General features: G+C 42.2%; 1 protein-coding gene across 2 annotated transcripts in view; it reads right to left on the bottom strand.

The window, feature by feature from the left end:
• Window positions 1-11,978, bottom strand: part of SMARCA5 (SNF2 related chromatin remodeling ATPase 5) — a 43,227-nt gene extending 31,249 nt beyond the window's left edge. The window contains exons 1-6 of one of the 2 annotated variants that reach the window (XM_075929891.2): window positions 11,570-11,978; window positions 6,904-6,978; window positions 4,719-4,885; window positions 3,471-3,571; window positions 2,243-2,343; window positions 1,041-1,220 (exon numbers count right to left, since the gene is read on the bottom strand). In XM_075929891.2, coding sequence (XP_075786006.1) covers window positions 1,041-1,220; window positions 2,243-2,343; window positions 3,471-3,571; window positions 4,719-4,885; window positions 6,904-6,978; window positions 11,570-11,707 — 762 coding nt within the window. In that variant the 5' untranslated portion in view covers window positions 11,708-11,978. Of the gene's footprint in view, window positions 1-1,040; window positions 1,221-2,242; window positions 2,344-3,470; window positions 3,572-4,718; window positions 4,886-6,903; window positions 6,979-10,998; window positions 11,154-11,569 lie in introns of those variants that run through there. The other variant, XM_075929892.2, reaches the window with a different exon arrangement.
• Window positions 11,979-18,911: the final 6,933 nt, after the last annotated feature.

The following is an 18,911-nucleotide window of genomic DNA, read 5'->3' as shown; positions in this document are numbered from 1 at the left end:
GAGGGTTTTTTTGTTTTTAAGAACATGCAGAGAAGCATCCATGGAGTTGGCGGATAGCTTTGAGCCTTCAAAGGGAAGGTTCTCCATGGCTTGAACCTCCTGTGAAAAGCCAGGTAAGTACAGCTAGCATGCTCTTCTTAGCACCATGGCTGTGGCAATGGAGCGAGCTGTTGTACCTAAAGAGTCCAGGGCCGTTTGCAAGGCATTGCAGGAAATAAGGACACCTTCATTTATGTTTGCCTTAAACTGTTCCCTTTAATTGTCTGGAAGACTTTCAATAAAATGTGCCACCTGTTCAAATATGTGGTGTAGCTGGGTAGGGGGGCGGTGTAGTTATCAATATGTAATTGCTATGATGCCAATAAATAAGCCTTCCTGCCCTCTAAGTCCCAACATTTCCATTCTTTGTCATATGGAGTGGTCAGGCAGCACTTTGTTTTTGCCCTTTGATTTACCACTTCTATCACCAGAGATTTTGGAGAGAAATGGGAGAACTGAACATCAGCCTCTTGTGGCATCACATATTTCCTGTCTGATCTCTTACAGACCAGTGGAATGGTAGCAGGTGTCTTCCAGATAGATTTGGCTGGGTCCATCAGGGCTGGGTTCATTGGTAGTGCTAATTTCACCAAGAAGGCATGAAGAATACTGGTCAGCTTATGCTGGATGTCCAGCAGTTTCACCAGGGAGATCTCCAACACATCTGCCACCTTCTTATACCTCCTGGAATGACCTGAAGTCATCCTCCGATATAGGGGGAAGAGGCTTAGGGTATCTATCACCTGGCGACAAGGATGAGATATGGGTAGGAGGTGGCTAAGGCTGCCGTTGTATTTTAGACTTCTATGTCTAAAATGTCAATTCTCTGGAATCCACTTCTAAACCATTAATCTATCTCCTGAACAATCTACAGCAGCTGCCTGCCACAATTAGAAAATATAACAAGGTGGCAAGTTTATGTGTTGTGGCCACCATATATAAACAGTTTGGGGTAGGGTAGAAGAAAAATATAAATACATAACAAAGTGTCTCATACTTACTCTTTGGTCTTTGTCACCTATCAAACAAACTGCTTTAAGAGTTGGTACCCATCTCTTGAATTCACTCATCCAGTTGTGTAAAGTGGACTTGGGAACTAATACCATGTGAGGGCCAGGAATATTTCTGTAGTGTTTCATGTACCCAAGAAGAGAAATTGTTTGCAGTGTCTTTCCAAGACCCTGTTAAGAGGTTAAAATTCATTTGCGTAAATAATGGAGAAAAGGTCTCTTTAAAGTTAACTGTGAAATAAATTAGCTTACTTTTTTAAAAGTTTTAAGAACTAGTAAGTCTAGTGTGACATGCTAAAGTAACACAGAAAAATAGCCTGCAGCATAAAATTAAGTGCTTCAGCAATTTACGATAGCAAACACCATTTGAAAGCAGATACTTTCTGGCTTGTAGAAAACATTAGGAACAGTCTAGTAGATGCTCGTTAGTAGCAACATATAAGTTCCCTTCTGCAAAATTGTCCCTAAGTGGCTGTTGCTGCTATGGGGAACATATTGTTCTCAACAGCAATAATGATGGAGAGGGAGTGAGGCTTGTTTCTCTCTGTATTCAAATTCTGAAGTGATCACAGTCTGAGGAAAATGGTTCAGCTGATTAAAAACACAAGAATGACCATGCGGGTCAGAAGTCCATCTAGTCCAGCATCCTGTCTTCCAACAGTGGCCAATGCCAGATGCCCAAAAGGGAATGAACAGAACTAGTCATCAAGTGATCAACCTCCTGTTGCCAATTCCCAGCGTCTGACAACCAGAGGCTAGGTACCTTCCCATTGATGGACCTATCGGAACTGCCATTTTTTTTACACTTCAAATGCTTCTTAGCATGAGAACTTTATGAATACCACTCAAAATACTTGCAGCTTTAAAGTTTAGATAAACAGCAGTCTGTTCCATAAAACAAACTTTTTCTGAGTTTGGATTTCCTTGAGGCAGATAAAAGCGATATAAAAAAATTGCATTAAATGAAGCTGTTCTATAACTGATAGTTGTTGGAGTAATGTCATTAATGTAATTTTAACATATTGTGAAACTAACCATGTTCTATATAAAAATCCAAGTGCATTATAACATCTTGCATTTTAGAATATAAACAGCTTCTTCAAAAAATTAGAGACCAAAATTTGATTACAGTTCTTGTCTTCCTGGTCTCTCTCCCCACATACCCTCCAACAATAAAAATTAGCAATGCCTACCATTTCATCTGCTAGGATACCATTGATGCCATTCTCATACAAAGAGATGAGCCAGTTCAACCCTCGGACCTGATAATCACGCAGTTTGCCCCATTTTACATCTAAAACAGATTAAAGATTTGTCAAAGAAATATTTGACATCATATTCTCTTATTGCTAAGCAATGCTATTTCTTACTTCAAGGTAGAAGAATGTGACAGTAGTACTTTCCAAAGAGCAATTAGGACATCTCTCTGAACCTGAAGAGTGAAAGCATATGGAGCATACTTTTATGTTTCTCTCAAAAAAACACACCCCTTAAACAAGTGCCCCTGCAGTACCTTAGAGACTAACTATATATATATATAGTATCATGAGCTTTCATGGGCACAACCCACTGGAGCAAGAAACCCACTCATCTATATCTATCTATACTATAGGTTCCCAATTGTTGGTCCGGAGACCAGTGCCGGGCTGTGAACAGCTGGCTGGCAGGCCACGTCAGGTGTGGGCAACAGCACCCAGCATCTCCCTTCCTGCTGCAGCTGTTGGGAGAAGTACGTCCTGTCCCGCCTTTCAGCCAACCAGCGCTAGGCAGGGGTGGGATCTCCTTCCAGACACAGAAGAACGGCTCGCTGTGTGGTGGGAGGGCCATGCGGAGGCCGGCACAGCAGTCTAGGGCAGCCATGACCCAAGGCAGCAGTGCTCAGCTGGGAGGAAGCACAAGTCTACATGAGGGGGGTGGAGCAGGCACTGGGCACTCCATGGACAGGGCTACTGCTGGGGAGACAGTGAGGATGTGGGGCTCTAAGAGGTGGGGGACTGGCAAAGGGGGGCTTTGGGGACTGGCACTGGGGGGAGTTGGGTGCAGTGGAGCTCTGGAAACAGGAGGTTTGCATGGAGGGGGCAAGATGCTGGCATGGGGGGTTGGGTGCAGGGGACTCTGCGGTCAGTGCCAGGCGCAGGGAGATGGTGGCTCCAGATCTTCCCTATGAATTATTTCTTTCCTGCAGAATCTGAACTCATTTCCAGCTAGATAGCAACTTAAAGTTTAAAATGCCAGATCCTCAGCAGATTCAGGAATATCCAAAATCCTAACATTTGCAAATTTAAATGTTCAATATATTCTAGATTACAGGAACTTGCAGAATTGACAACCTCCTCAGGAAGGCAAGAATAATGGAAAGAGAACAATTTTAGGGTCCACTGAGGCTTTACCAAGGATAACAAATGAAAGAGCAAACCATACATGATGGTGAATCTTCAAATCGAGTGCATACATTAGTCGCCTTGGAGCTCTCTGTCAATAGCTCCTCGTCTTCCTCCTGTTCTGTTCTACGATGTCGATAGCTACACAAAACAAAATCAAAAATACAAATTTCAAACTAGATTGAGAAGGCACCAGACTGCTCCATAAGAAGTTACCATCATTTATTTGGTTCCATTCTTGATAAATGTAAACAAGAGTAATCTGAAGAAACCTGTACATTCATAAATATTTGCAATACGCTTTGTAACAGCATGCTGAGGATAATTACTCTTTCCAATTTTAAGCTTGTCTACTGTTCTGTCACACTGTTTGCTGATCTGTGCTGATTTGAGTAGAAGAGTATGCTGACAGCTCAACTCCTATACACAGGTAAATTCAGATGGAAGAAATTTTCTCTTTTCTCCTGTTAGCAACACACTTATGAGAGGGTAGTGAGCAGAAAGATTGGAGTAGGGCAAAACTGAAAGACTACAGGAAGGATGCTAACATTAGCCTACAATGGGGAGGTTGCAGCAAGCTTTTCGGAGGTAGCTGCTCTGGAGCTCTCTTTCAGGAGTTAGAGAGAAGCCTACATCTTTATAAATCAAACAGCAAAAGGCAAAAACAAAATACATTTCTTTTTAGCATTTTGGTTCAGCTATAAAATTCAGTACACATGGATTCTCCAAAACCATTCAATTTACTTTTCCCACCCACTTGCTACTTTGTTTATTTCACCACCCCAAAATTCGATTAGGGATGTAAAATCCCATTTAAAATGTTAAACAGTTAAACTATATATTTAACTTGTTAATCAGCCTGCTGCATTGCACCATGGGCTGCTGGACCCAGCCAGGCTGCAGGACCCACCGCACCGCACTGTGGCAATTTGCTCCTGCCAGGTCGCTTATCACACTGCAGATGGGGGATTGCTAGCACCAGCCAGGTGAAGCACCAACTAACCAGGATGCATTACCCATTAAAGGGTGATGCTTACCAGGTAACCAGTTACCCATTTACATCCCTAAATTAGATTCTGACCAAACTTCAGTTTATAAACAACTGTGGTTATTTTAGTGCAAAGTGATTTTCCATTTTATAAGGCTTGATGGGTGTCTAAAATACTAGCAATTTTGAGAAGAAAGCACAATACCCTACATCATCACATCTTTTAAAGGAAGCTCCTAATCTGCAAAAAGATAAGAGAACTATATTACGGGCATAACTATGTTAAAAGGTATTACTTACTCGCCAACTGACAACAGATTCTGTTTCTCATCCTTTTTTATTCGTGGACGTCCTGGTTTCATTTTCAAAGGTGAAGTTGGAGTCTTTTGAGCAGCAGGCTGAATGAAGTGAGCAAACAGCTCAGTCTGCTTTAACAGATACTCAAATCTGTTTGCTCTGTCTGTTTGCTGTTGATATAATAAAAAACAACTTGAGCAAGTGAGACATTACAATATGCTCATATAATAAAAATTCAGATCTAGAACTACAATTAATGTCTTAGAATGATTCAAATTCATATTCTTTAAAATAGATAGCTACAAAAGTTAGCAGCTGTGAAATGGATTTGATCCCAAACAAGGGCCCCTTAACTGCCCCAAAATAAGCCTAAGCCAAGATCACAGGGGACACCTGCATAAGACTGAAATGTAACCAAGACCAGAGATATCCAGAATACAAGTTTTGTGTCCAAAATTGAAGAAGCCCTTATATGTGAAGTCCAATGTATTGTGGCAAATCTCCAGTAGGCTCAAGACAGCCTTTTTGTAAGTGAACCTATATAGCATTCTCAGTATAAGCCTCAAAGGTAACTGTTTCAGTCCCACTGCTGACCATAACTTTGGCAGGAAACAGCAGTATTAAACTAACAAACACTTTTAATTATCAATGTTAGTAATTCAGTATCACATGGGTAACAGTGAACTGAGAACATCCACTTCAGTTTTTTTCTTAGTAAAGCTATAAGCAGTCATAAGTACTTGAGTTATAAATAGAAAGGACCTAAAAAAAGGAAGCTTTGACAGGAGAGTAGAGAAAGTAGTGGATGGCCTCATTCCCAACATACTAGCCAGATCTTGACAGGAGATCATCCATTATTTTTTATGAATGCTAACTAATTTAAAGTAGCTGGAGGGGAATGCCAAAGAGGATGCATTGCCCCGGACCTCCGATCTATGTCAGATTCCAATGTCTAGTACATTTTGCAAGCTTTGGGTTAAATCACCAACCCACGGTCATGCTATAAATCAAAGAGCATCAGGATTATAACTCAGAAATTACTGCCTCCCAGTATAATACTCTAGACCACTAAATCATATAACCTCAGAAGAATCTCCCTACACAGAAGTCTTCCAACCTCGAATCTATTTTGCCTGGTGATTACAACTTCAGAGAACTTTAAGCACCAATACAGAACCATTTGCTACATAACTTTTTACTTTTCTCTTCCTCACACTACAACTACATATTTTTACTTTATATTGCAATCACCACTGCTCTTACCCATCTGCTCCACTCCCAGAAGCTAAGGTTCCATGGGGGAGAGGGAGGTGAGGAGGCAGAAGGAAGATCTGAGGTGGAAATGGAGTTGTAGCCAGGAACTGATATTGGGTGTGGGGTTGGAAGCAAAGTCACATCAGATCAACAACAGCAAAGCTGTGGCTGGATATGGAAGTGGAGCCACAGCCAAGTGCTGTGGCAGTGCAGCCTGTGTGACACTCCTTTCCCTGACCCAATCCTACTGTGCCCTCTCCCCAAATATTGCTTAGCACCACCTTAGCGGGGAAGAACCCCACGGTTTGGGGACAACTACAGCATTTGAATTACAAATATTTGAGATAGTCAAGTTTCTCTCTCAAACAGGAAAATAAAGGTCATGGTCATTAGACTTCATCTGACCCTATATGTTAATAAGTCAGAGTAATTCTGTGGGGTTGACTTAAGATGCTAATGAGCTCTCCCTGAGACCAGATGCAAGTTCCTGTTTCAGAGGGTGAATGCTTATTTCTCAACTTCCCTTAAGGTGGGCCTAAGCACTTTGTAGGATACCTCTATTAACCAGCCAGAGTATGCCTAACATGTAAAGTGTCTCTTCCCACATCAATACATCACCACCAGTGCACTTACATACAAGACAAAAGACTCAAGCTCTGAATATTATCACACAATACAGAACTTCACATCAGTCCACTCTTTGTAAACAGTCCCCCAAATCCTAGGACAGCTCACTTCATTTTAACTACTAAAAACTGCAAAAGCTCCTATCATCTCTCCTAAAGTGGCATTAAGATTTCTGCAGAAATGCCTCATCAGCATACCAGTTAAAATGACTCAAATAAGAGCAAGAAATTTAACTTTTCTATAAAAAAGGAACTACAACAGTAGTGGCCATTTGTATCATATTGCACACATGCTGAAAATTACGCACCATTTTCTCTTCATATGTAGGATCCGGTTCCTGGATTTCCTTTTGTTTTCCTGGTGATGCATCATCAAAACCTTCCTAGGAGGAAAAAACATGAAAAACAAATTGAATTCTCTTTTATAAAAAGATACCCAGCAAACATATTTTATTTAATGTTACCATTTATCCAGAGGATAATACCTCCATCTCTATTTGTTGATAAATAAAACTTATCTTAGTTTGAATGCATCAGGAATTGCAATTTTAATTTCAGTTTTGACCTATGAGCAAGGTGGCAAGTTAATGAGGAGGTAACTGTTTGATTTTCTTTTGCCTACTACATCAAGTAATTACCATTGATTATTATATTTGGGACAGAAAAGTAAGTCTCCATTAAGTCATTTGATTCCCACTCCACCCTCCCACACTTCCCCTTTCAGAAAAGGGGAGCGGAGGAGCAGAGGTATTTTCTTTGACTATCTTTTCAGATAGGGAAATAATAAAACTCTCTTCTCCCTTCTTCCAAAAAAGTATTCTGCTTCAAAATCGTGACATATGACATGACACCAGAAGAGTGCATCTTTATTAACAATTTACAAGTTTCACTGTGCTTCAGGTACTAGGAACAACTGTCATCTCTACTGGAAGCAGAAATACTACTGGTATGATCAACCCTTATACAATTGTTCTGAAGGAGTATTTTACATAGGTTCTTCAGGAGTTTAGGGAAGAGAATGAGCTATCTGGAGAAATTACCCTTCACCATCTGTTAAGAATAGATGGCCTACACTGGAAGTTATTTATCTCACCTCAGTCCCTAGTGTGCAGTGGGGAATGGACAAGTGATATTAAAACAAATCAGGCTGGAACCCACACAAAGCAAATGAAGGGAAATAAAGAACATAGACATAAAAGGAGACATAATAAATACTATGCCAAGCTAAGGCCCATCAAAAAGAGATATGAGTAAGTAAAAACAGAATTTTAGTTTGTCAGTCAAAAAAGAAAAGATCCAAAAGAAAAGAACTGGAAAAATCATTGCACTCAGGTATCAGCTCAACAACAGACCATCCTACTCTTCTAGCCAGGAACTAACTGGAAACCCTCTCCTGCTTCATGCTTAGAGACAAGCAGAACGGCTGTGACCCCTGAATAAGAGACATACACTGCTGACAAGTTACACACATGAATCGATACACCCTAAAGTGATAGTTACACTAAGGGTGTTAACTAGCAGTTCACTGACTAATTGAGTAGTTGATGGAATTTCAGACTAGTCAGATTAAGAATTTCCATCAACTACTCAATAGGCACTTCCGCATTCAGCCCGGGGCCAGCAAGAAGTCCTGCAGACTCCGGGCTGCACAAGGTGTCAGCTTTGAAATGTACAAGAGTACCTAGCGGGGGCTCTTGTGCATTTCACAGAGGCAGCACAACATGGAGCCAGAGTCAGCTAGGGAGTCCCCAGCTGATTCCAGGTTCTACGGAAATGCTGCACTGGAGCACAGGATCAACTGGGGAGTCCCCAGCTGACCCCGGGCTCCATGTGCAGTGCCACACAGCTGAGCCAGGGATCAGCTGTGCAGCCACTGCGCACATGGAGCCTGGTGTCATCTGGGGACTCCCCAGCTGATCCTGTGCTCCAGTGCAGCATTTCCAAGGAACCTGCGGTCAGCTGAGGAGCCTTGGCATTTCAAAACAGCAGCGCCACACAGCTGATCTTGGGCTCAGCTGTGCGGTGCTGCCGCTTTCAAGTGTCGCTTTCCACCCCCCACCTCCCTTTGCTGCCTCTATTTAACAGAGGCAGCAGGAGGGAGATCAATTAGTCTTTAATATCCCTAAGTTGTACAACTTCAAAAGACAATGGGCAACAACTGTAGACTGAATTTAACACAAGCATTTTCCACTTTAACATTTTGGTAAGATTTTGAAACTAGGCATACATAAAATAGTCAAGACATCATTGAACACTTCAACTAAATATGAACTCAAATCATTCTTGATCTTCTTTGTAAACTCATCAGCTGTTCTTTCTTCCTCTTTTGAAAAGTGTAACATTTGTTTCACTCTATGATGTTGAGCCTCATTTATAGAAGAAGGAACTGTATGAACAAAAATTCTCAAATGAAGATTTCCTAATTTCAATACCTAATTATGGTATGTCTCTCTCAATATGGAAGCTATACTTTCTATCCAAAGAACAAAGTGTCATTGCTCTTCATACCTTCATAAGATGTATCTATATTAGCATTTTCCCTTAAACTAGGTTTCCTACTACTGGTCAGCAACATTGCCTGTCCACCAAAATTTTTATCACCATATATCCACTAATCTTAAGAACACCAACAGCTAACCTACATTAGCTTTCTCACCATTATTACTAACAGAAGAGTTAAATCTATAGTAGTAAAAACAATGAGAAATCATGTGGCACCATAAAGAATTTGTTTGGGCATAAGTCTTTGTGGGCAAAAATCCATTTAATCAAATGCAAGTAAAGGTGCCACAGGACTCCTCACTATTTTGGCAGATACAGACTAACGACTATCTCTGGAAAAACTTAAAAAACAACAAATAGTCTAGAAGCACCTTAAAGACCAACAAAACATGTAGATGGCATCATGAGCTGTCATGTGCACAAGCCACATCTTCAGATGAATAGTTATTAAAGGTCCAGTTCCAAAATAAATGGGGGGGAGGGGCAGAGAAGGAAGTGAAAAAGAGGGAAAGTAGTATTAGAGTGTACACATTACATGAAGCTGATAGGGAAGGAGGAAATTGATCTTAAGTACCCATTGTTTGGTTTTTTTAAGTCATTAGAACATGGAAGGTAGTATGCTAGCCAGGTAGTGTCTTTATTCCTAACTTTATGATGGCTATCCCTCTGAGACATAGCAATAGTAGTTTAATAGTAGGAGATTTTAAAAAAAGCCAGTGCAGACAAGATCCTAATAGCTCTTCATACAGAAAGGAGGAAGGGGGGTTGGGTTATGGCTGGGATGAGATTGTCCTCTTGGCTAGTTAAGCAATCTCGCGGGGGGGGGGGGGGGGAGGAGGACCAAATCTGGTAACAATAGCTAACAATCTTTCCTTCTGAATCAATGTAAAGCAATATTCCAGAGGAAGGAGGCAAAGCACTTATAAATCTTCATAAGGAAACTTTCCAATCCAGTTTAAACGAGATACAACTATATGAAGAAATATTTTAAATAAACATTGAAAGTGGTTTGGTTTCTTCTTGAGAACTATAACTTTACAAGAGACAAAAAACATATAAAAATCCTTGTTTAATAGCTTCCAGCTTAGCTTTTATGTTTTTAAATAGGATTTATTACCCACAATGTTTTAGTTATTTGTTCATCTGAAGGAGCTACTCTAAGAAAATGGAATTTGCAAACTAGTCAGATTAAGTAGGTTGGTTGTAAAGAATGATTCAGAACATGAAATATTCATCAATAAAAAGCAGACAAACTAGTTTCCATGTATGGCTAAAGAAACAAATGCTGTTACAAAACAATCATCTCTAGGCATTAGTTCAAATCCCAGGTTCTCCTAACCCCTTGACATTTCTGAATTAGGCACCTGTTGCCAAAATAAGACATTTCAAACAACAGATGATACCACTGCTTTATAAAATGTTGCCAGATGTACTCTGTTTTTTTCATAACTTAAAGAGAAAGCACAGCTAAACATAAATCTTTGCTGGGAAGCTCACTTAGAAAGAATAGAAGAATTAATTCAACAGTTACAGCTGCACTACAAAAAGAACTTCCTGGGGGAAAAAAGGAAAAATAAATTTCTAGCTAGATACTCCTGGAATAAAACAGAACACAGAAAGGAGAGTTGGCCACATTTGGGAAACCTGTGACTATTCCAGCTTGCCTTCAAAAATCCAATTTCAGATTGTTTTAATTGTCTATCAGTCAGAGAGCAGCCGTCAATGTTTCTTTGTGTTCTTTTTCTCGTAGCAGTCTGTGGTACATCGTTCATAAAGGGGAAGGAACCTCTTGTTTGCATATATTGAGGTACACAGCGCCCACCGAAGTGACAGGCAGAGCCGTGAACAGAAAACAAACAACGGGAAGAGGGTGCGTATGTGACAAAGAGAGAAGAACCTACTTTCTGCTGAAGGGGTGGGAAGCCGACGTAACAGCTGCTACCCGCTTCCCAGCATCTCGGAGACTCCCACAGCCCCTAGACACAACGAGACGCGACTCCCGTTTCCTGACCGCCCCCAATTCATTCATGAACCAAAGAGAGAGAGAGACGAGGCGCACACGCTGTACAGGGGAGGCGGCTCAGCTCGGCTCCGCTCCATTCACACGCGCCGCTGAGGGCTCCTCATCCGCCCGCCCGCTCTATTGTCTCTGCCCCACGCGGCTCACGCAGCCTGCCGGCCCCAGCCCTCGTGGCACAGCACGACGGGTGGTGGCGGGCTCGGCCACCGGTTACTGCGCGGCTCTGCGGACAGACGGGGGGGGGGGACTCAACTCACCCCCCACCCCGGGCCCTAACGGGGGGAGTCGGACAGAGGAACCCCACGTGTGCTGAGGGAGCCGCTCGGGGCGGGACAGGAAAACCCGGAGCGGGCCTCGGAGAGCGAGGGGCCGGAGCATCGTCACCAGCTCCAGAGCGTCCCCCGCCCCGGCTCACGCCCGGTCCCGGGGTTTGGGGGGGGGGGTCTCCTCACCTCCATGTCAGCGTCACTCGCGCCGACAGGCGGCGCCCCCGCGAGCTCGCCGCCGTTGCTGGTGGTTGCGGAGGAGGGGGCGGTGCCGGCGGGGGACAGGGTCTCATCCGGCGGCGGCTCCTGCTGCCCGGCGGACATGATCCCGGCGCGCGCGCCCCGCAGACAATGCCGGGCCGGGAGCCCGCTCCCGCCGCGCCCGTTGGGCGGGGAGAAGAAGCGACCCCTGCACGCAGCGGCGGGCGGGACGGGCTAGAGAAGGGGGGGGGGGGGCGCCGCTCGCAGACTCCGCGCCGAGGGGATTCCCCCCTCCCTGTCACTGCTGCCGCCCCGGCTTTCGCAGCGCGCTCCCCACCAACCAGGAACCAACCGAGCCGGCTTCCAACTCTCGCAAGAACTCCAGCAGGGAGCCAATGCGCCTGCGCAACGAACACGTCTCTGGTTGGGCTCCCACGAGGTGCGGCGAGCCGGCTACGACAGAGGGAGGCGGGGCCGCGCTCGCGCGAGGAGTTGAGCCGGGATAACCGCAGACTTATTGCGTCACTACCTTCCCATTCTCTCGCCGCTTCCCCGCGCTGGGTACAAGGAACGGCGAGGCGGAGCCTAACTGGAAACCCCGCCCCTAAGCGAGCGTCACACCTGGGAAGGTTCAGTTTGGGACACTCGCTTGCCCGCGTGCCGCCAGCCAGGCCTTGCGAGCAGCAGGCTGCAGCCGCCCGGCCCGTGTGCCGGGCGCGCCTCCTTCAGGGGACACGTTGATTTTTACATATTTAATTTTACACTCCCGCTTGCTTCGGGTGGTTGATGGTCTGAGGGCGGTTTTGCTGCCAGGCACGTGGTTAGCGACCTTACCTAGAGCAAGCCCGGGCTGCTAAAGACTAGTCCACTACCCCATAAGAATTTATTGGACAGCCTTTTGACTAGTAGTCAGCTAGCGGTAGCAAACGGAGCGGTAGCAAAGGGGGTGGGGGGAAAGGAAGGGGTACGTCAAAGTGACAGCAGTGCCCAGCTGTGCAATGGTGCCACTACACAGCTGGTCTGCAGATCAGCTGTGCAGCAGCTACCCCCTTTGAAATGCCTCTGTGCCTTTCAAAGGGGCAGGGGAGCCCAGGCTCAGCTAGGGACTACCCAACTAAACCCAGGCTCACCCAGACACTGCCCCAAAACTGAGAGCAGGTTCCAGGGAAGTACTGTACAGAGCTAAGGCCAGCTGGGGAGTCCTGTTGACCCCAGGCCATGCTCGATCAGGCCCTTGGAATGCACTCTATTGTTTTCTTTCATAGGTACCCATGTAGCCAGGTGAATAGGGAGATGCTAACACTAGAAATAGATATATTAGGAACACAGATGGAAAGGGAAAGAGAATTTCAATTACAGGAGAAAATGAAGAGCCATTAGATCCAGGAGCCACATACCGCACCGATAAGGTTTTTAAAAGTAAAAGAGAGACGCAGATGAAAAAATGAAGCAAGCAAAGGAGTGGAAAGGGAAGAGATTAACAAACTGGAAAAGATCTCCATAACAAAGAAATGCACGAGAGAATTAAAATTCAGTTCAAAGTAGCAATGTCAATACCACAAGAAAACTCATATTGAGAGCAGAAGAGGCATTAAGAGACTGTTGTCACAAGTCAGGGAACAAGCCAGACACAAAAAAAATAGGACACACATAAACCTGCACAAAATAATTGAAAAAAACCCCTACCTTATCAATAAAGCCCTATGCAGAAACAAAATTTGTATCTACATCTGTATCCGCAAAAATGAGCGGAGGATGGATAGACACAAATATAAAGTGGATATTCACAAATTTGCAGGGTTCTAGAAAACTAAATTTTTATTTTCATCCATATCTGCAAAAACAAGCTGCGGCTACACCTGTGGATATAAAGCAGATATCCACAGATTTGCAGGCCTCTATTTATTAAGATATTTATTTTTCCAGAGAGAACTGAGCAATAACACAGCATTTGTAAATATGCAGAATGGAAAGAGTAGTTCAATTAGCTTTTCTTGGTGTGAAAATTCCCAGGCGATGCTTCCTGTTTCATTGAACACTTGTTTTTATTTTTTTTTTAAATAAGGAAAACACATACGGTATATGCTGCTTTAAAAGATCCTATTAGGTGAATAAGAACATTATTAATGTTCAGTGTCTGTAAAACTGTTTATAAGCTATAAAAAAAAAAGATCAAAAGTGAAAGCATAACTTGATGGCCATATCACTCTGAACACACCTGATCTTATCTGATTTGAAGAAACTGAGCACTGGTAAACCTGGTGGATATTTGGGTCAAGTAAACTTGTGTAGGTTTACTTTCACAGAATATGGTAGTCATCTCAAAGAATATTTTCTATTCTCCTCCTCCAAGTAAAAGGTGAGGCAGAAAGAACGTAGAAAAAGATAGCAATGGATGTTTATAAGACCTCCCATTTTATAAAAAGGAATCACAGTTACTGTCTTAATACTTTGTTTTTCCCTTCTTTCCAGATAATATAAATCACAAATCTTCTAATATTGTTTTTTTTCCTAAAGTTGGTCTACAAAGTGTTCCAGTTTTTTTAACAGCTTTTAAAATCCAGTTCTTGGAGAAAAAAATGGAAATGGTATGATTGTCTATAAATGGGGAGAAATGCTGTACTCTGTAAAAGGGGGATAGTCTTTATGTGTCAATATCAGCCTCCCCTCCTCACGATATTTAAATTCCCTTAGCAAGTCCCTTTCTTAGTTTTACTTTAGCATGCTTTAGTGGAGAGCCGACACATTGTCCCTGCTTCCTTCATAAGTTTGAAAGGAAGGACCCCTTCTTTTAAGTTTTTAGATAAATCCTGGCCCCACTGAAGTAATCACTGGTCCCAGCAAGACACTTGAGCAAACAAGCACACTGGTCCCAGCAAGACACTTGAGCAAACATGATTGGGCCTGTTTTAATACTATGCAAATCACTATCTCCATGATCCAACAATACTTATTCCATCCTCAGGAGATCAGGATTTCTACAGATCACAGTGCTGAAAAGGCACATGTATTTATTGGTATTATTGTGTCTCAGTTACACCCAGCCAGCTGAGATACTGTTTCACAATATCAACACTGCTTGAAACCCAAATTGTGACGCCATCTCTCTCTCACCCAAAACCAAAACAAAATCTGCTTATCGTATGTCCATTTCAACAATTCAGTGGAACTATGTTAAAACATAATTGACTATACATACTTAATTGTTCATATGTGCTACTAAATTTAAGTACAGTAAGCACTATACTGGATTTATTCAAGTTATAGCATAATGGTGCTTGCAAAATTAATGTTTCATACAAAATGAATAGCATTAAGTATGTTTTTAGTGCACACCCTAAATGTAATGAACTGTAAGTTGACCATATGTAGGGCTGTGTTTGCAATACAGACTCTAAAAAAAATACCACATGTAGGATAATTCCAGCTTTAGTAAACTTGACCCTAAAAAAACCCCATATAATACCTGACAACGTATCTGTGTCAAACTTCACTTCAATGCAACTTCAAGTGAAGTAAAAGAACAACATATACCTATGTAGTATCAGAATCTGGACATCAGTTTATTTTTTTTTAGAGTTCCTTGGAGAATGAATTTCTGTAACTGATGCTGTCTCTTGCTGAACAAAAATCAAAATGAAAAAGATGCTTCTTTTTGTTTTTATTTACCACACTTCTGTGACTGAAAAGCCTCATATACCATGCATATTTATACGGGTTCATTGCAAACACATATCTTATCCTCAAAATCCTAGTTGTAGAATGAAGCCTGATTTCTCTCTGATCAGTTCTTGAGTGACATTGTTTCCTGGCTAAGACTAGAAGCCATCAGGTTCACCTAAAAAAAAAAAAATCATTTAACTGTGTGACATTGGGCAAGTCACTTGACCTCCGTGTGACTTAGTCAATTATGGGTTGAAAATAGGGTATAAAATTGGTATTAAATTGGACTTTACTAAAAGCAGGTGTTGCATATGAAAAAAAGCTTCTAGGACCCTGCTTCTGAGCACTCATATATATGCAGGTGGACTGCTGCATCCACACAGAGCACCAATGACTTCAGGGGAACTCCAGATCTGCCTGTGCCTATAAACTTGTAGGATTGAGGCCTACATCATAGCATTTTAATCTAGTTTCCTCGGTTTTCATACCTTCACCAAGCAAAACAGTTTCCTTCTGAATCATAACCTGGGGCTAGATTTTTAAAAAGTATTTATGTCCCAAAAGGTTTAGATGGATGCCAAGTAGGATTTCCAAATTGCCTAGGCACCTAATTCCACTGACTCCAAGATTACCTAGTTATATGTAGGTTATGTTTGGGTTACATACCTGAATTTTTCATATGAGCTTTATATTTATCCACAATACAGTAATTCCTTTGTTTCTGTAAAAATGCAAATTATTGGTTCATGTACATGTTCTAACTCCTTTTTACATTAACAATTGTTTTAAATAATAATGTGATAGAGCTTTGGTGATTCTTTAACATGTTCATGAGAGTTCTGCTCTCTCTGAAGGAAAATGAAGTAAAAAAGTACCTATTTTCAAAGTCATTGCTTTTCAAATATGACAGATTTTAATTTTCAAATACAATTAATAATAATTTTTAATGAAGTCCAAAGACTCAGGAAATCAGTGTGACCTCGACAGATGTGCTATGTCTACAGGAAAATATTTCACAAGCAACATAATGTACTAAGTTCATTAGAATGTGAAAGCAGGGGACTTGAAAATGTGTAGCCAAAGCTGACAGGTGAAGGTGTGACAGTGCTCATACACAGTTTCAGAGAAAGATCACAATCTGACACAAAAAATAAGAAGGCATCTGTAATGAAGAGACTGCATTGTCAGAAGAATAAATGGTAGTCAGCTAAGGGTTCTGAAAGATATTTTTAAAAAGGCACCACTTTTGTTCCCATTTCATTACATGCGGAATATTAATCACAAGTGTGAGAAGTGAAGATGCTACTGAGGATATGCAGTATAAGTGAAATTCTAGCTAGAAGACTTAAAAACGGGGTATAGAGCTTGTGTAGGCCCTCTCCACACAGGGCAAATTTTGCTCTACATAATGAACAGCACTCTTTCTGAAGATTACCAAGTCTTTAACTATTGCCTACTTGGAGAAGCCAGGAAAGATTCCTGGAGATATAGACCAGGAATATAGTTCTACAAGACACTCTCAAGTGTAAATATAGCACAGATAATTCCCATTTTGAGCAACCACTGGCACATCATAGAAAATTGAATTGAGTTTACCAATCCTTAGCTGAAATGTGTGCATAGAAGTCTTTCAATGTTTTCCCCCAGTCAATATAGTAGAAATCAGAACCCGATCATCAATTGAAAATATTCATTACAAATAATTTCCCCATTCAAGTAAAGAAAACATGCTTGAGTAAGTTGGATGCCAGGTTTCCTGAATTTCAGGCCAATGGATTTTTTTCCACGGAAAAAATCCCTCCTCCTCATAAATAAAATTCAGAGCTACTTTAAATTATATACAGTATATAGTTCATTCATGAAACAACAGGAAAAAAAACAGAGAGGAATTAATGCATAAGAGTGTTACACATGATCAGAGGCAGTATAGCCAGCAAAGTCTCTAGCCCTACTTAGACTATACAGGCAGTCCCCGGGTTACGTACAAGATAGGGACTGTAGGTTTGTTCTTAAGTTAAATTTGTATGTAAGTCAGAACTGGTACATATTGTAGGGGAAACTCTAGCCAAACATTTCTCCAGAGCTCAGTTTTATTCTTCCACACCTCACTTCCCTCAGTCCTTTATTCTCAAGCTGAGGTGTCTGCTGAGAAAAGCCGCTCCGCGTCTCCCTGGTCTGCTCGGGGGGGAGGGGGGCGCTAGCTTCGCGTCTCCCTGGTCTGCTGGGGGGAAGCAGCTGGTGTGGGGTTGCCTCATCCCGTTTGTAAGTAGGGATCCGATGCAAGTCGGATCCATGTAACCCGGGGGACTGCCTGTAATTTCTTTGGAGCAGGGATTGTCTTTTTTGTTATGTGAATGTTTTAACATAAGAACTAGGGGGTCACCAAATGAAATTAATAGGTAGCAGGTTTTAAACAAACAAAAGGAAGTATTTCTTCACGCAACTCACAGTCAACCCGTGGAATTCCTTGCCAGAGGATGTTGTGAAGACCAGGACTTTAACAGGGCTCAAAAAAGAACAAGATCATGGAGGTTAGGTCCGTCAATACTTATTAGCCAGGATGTATAAGAATGGTGTCCCTTGCCTCTGTCTGTCAGAGGCTGGAAATTGGTGACAGGGAGGGGTCATTTGATGATTCCCTGTTCAGTTTACTCCCTCTAGTGCATCTGGCATTGCCCACTGTTGGAAGACAGGATGCTGGGTTACATGGACTTTTGGTCTGACCAGTACGGCCGTTCTTATGTTTTTCTCCAGTGCCTCACACCATGGGATCCCGGTATCTGCTTGAGACTCCTACACTTTATAATGCAAATAACAATAGATGAATATATCCTTGTCTCCATGGCATATTTTATCCTATCCTTTAAAAAAAGACTGAGTATTGATGAATTTTGCTTCTCCCTTTGCTATTAAGTAAAACCTTTTTGAATGTTACCGTGTCTCCTTTGTTAAGCTGGACAAAGCTCTCGAGAGATCATCAGTGCCCCTTCTGGTATTGGTCACAGGGTTTCTCTCAAGCAGTTCTGTCTGGTGGGCTGAGCTTGCTGCTTCCAGACTGCAGGGGATGATCTGATGAGCTTGATTACTGGAATTTCTGAGAGTGGCTGCCTCCTATATACACAAGGTGGAGCTTATCACCAATCAATAGGTCCTAGTTCTGCTTTGTGCTGTTCTTGTGACAGGGTGGGCCAGCAGTGTTGCTAACTCATGATTCAGTATAATGATTGTTTTCCTTAAATCCCCAGCTCCCAGAATCAAGTGGGTATGTGATGATTTCAGCTTTCTTTCTGAACAAAAAAATCAGATGCTTGACCTCATGGCTGTAGAGTAAGCTTCCAAATGTGATTCTAGTGCACTCTAAAGGCTAAATATAATTTTAGGAACCTAACTTTGGGCACATCTAGACTATGGGGTTTTTTTTTCCCCAAAAGGAGATATGCAAATTTGGTGCTAATTTGCCTATCTTCTTCCGATTGCATTTTCGAAAGTGGGTCTTTTGAAAATGAAAGTAGTCTGGACGCAGGTTTTTTCCAAAAAAAAACCAAACCCACTTTTTCGGGGGAAAAAACGCTCTTCCTAAAAAAAGGAGGTTTACGCAGTTTTTCGAAAAAGGGGTTTTTTCCCCCCAAAAATTGCATCCAGACTACTTTCACTTTTGAAAGAC

The sequence above is a fragment of the Pelodiscus sinensis genome, chromosome 4, assembly GCF_052426305.1.
Source record: "Pelodiscus sinensis isolate ZL-2025 chromosome 4, ASM5242630v1, whole genome shotgun sequence".
Taxonomy (NCBI): domain Eukaryota; kingdom Metazoa; phylum Chordata; order Testudines; family Trionychidae; genus Pelodiscus; species Pelodiscus sinensis.
This window is presented reverse-complemented; position numbering and strand designations above follow the sequence as displayed.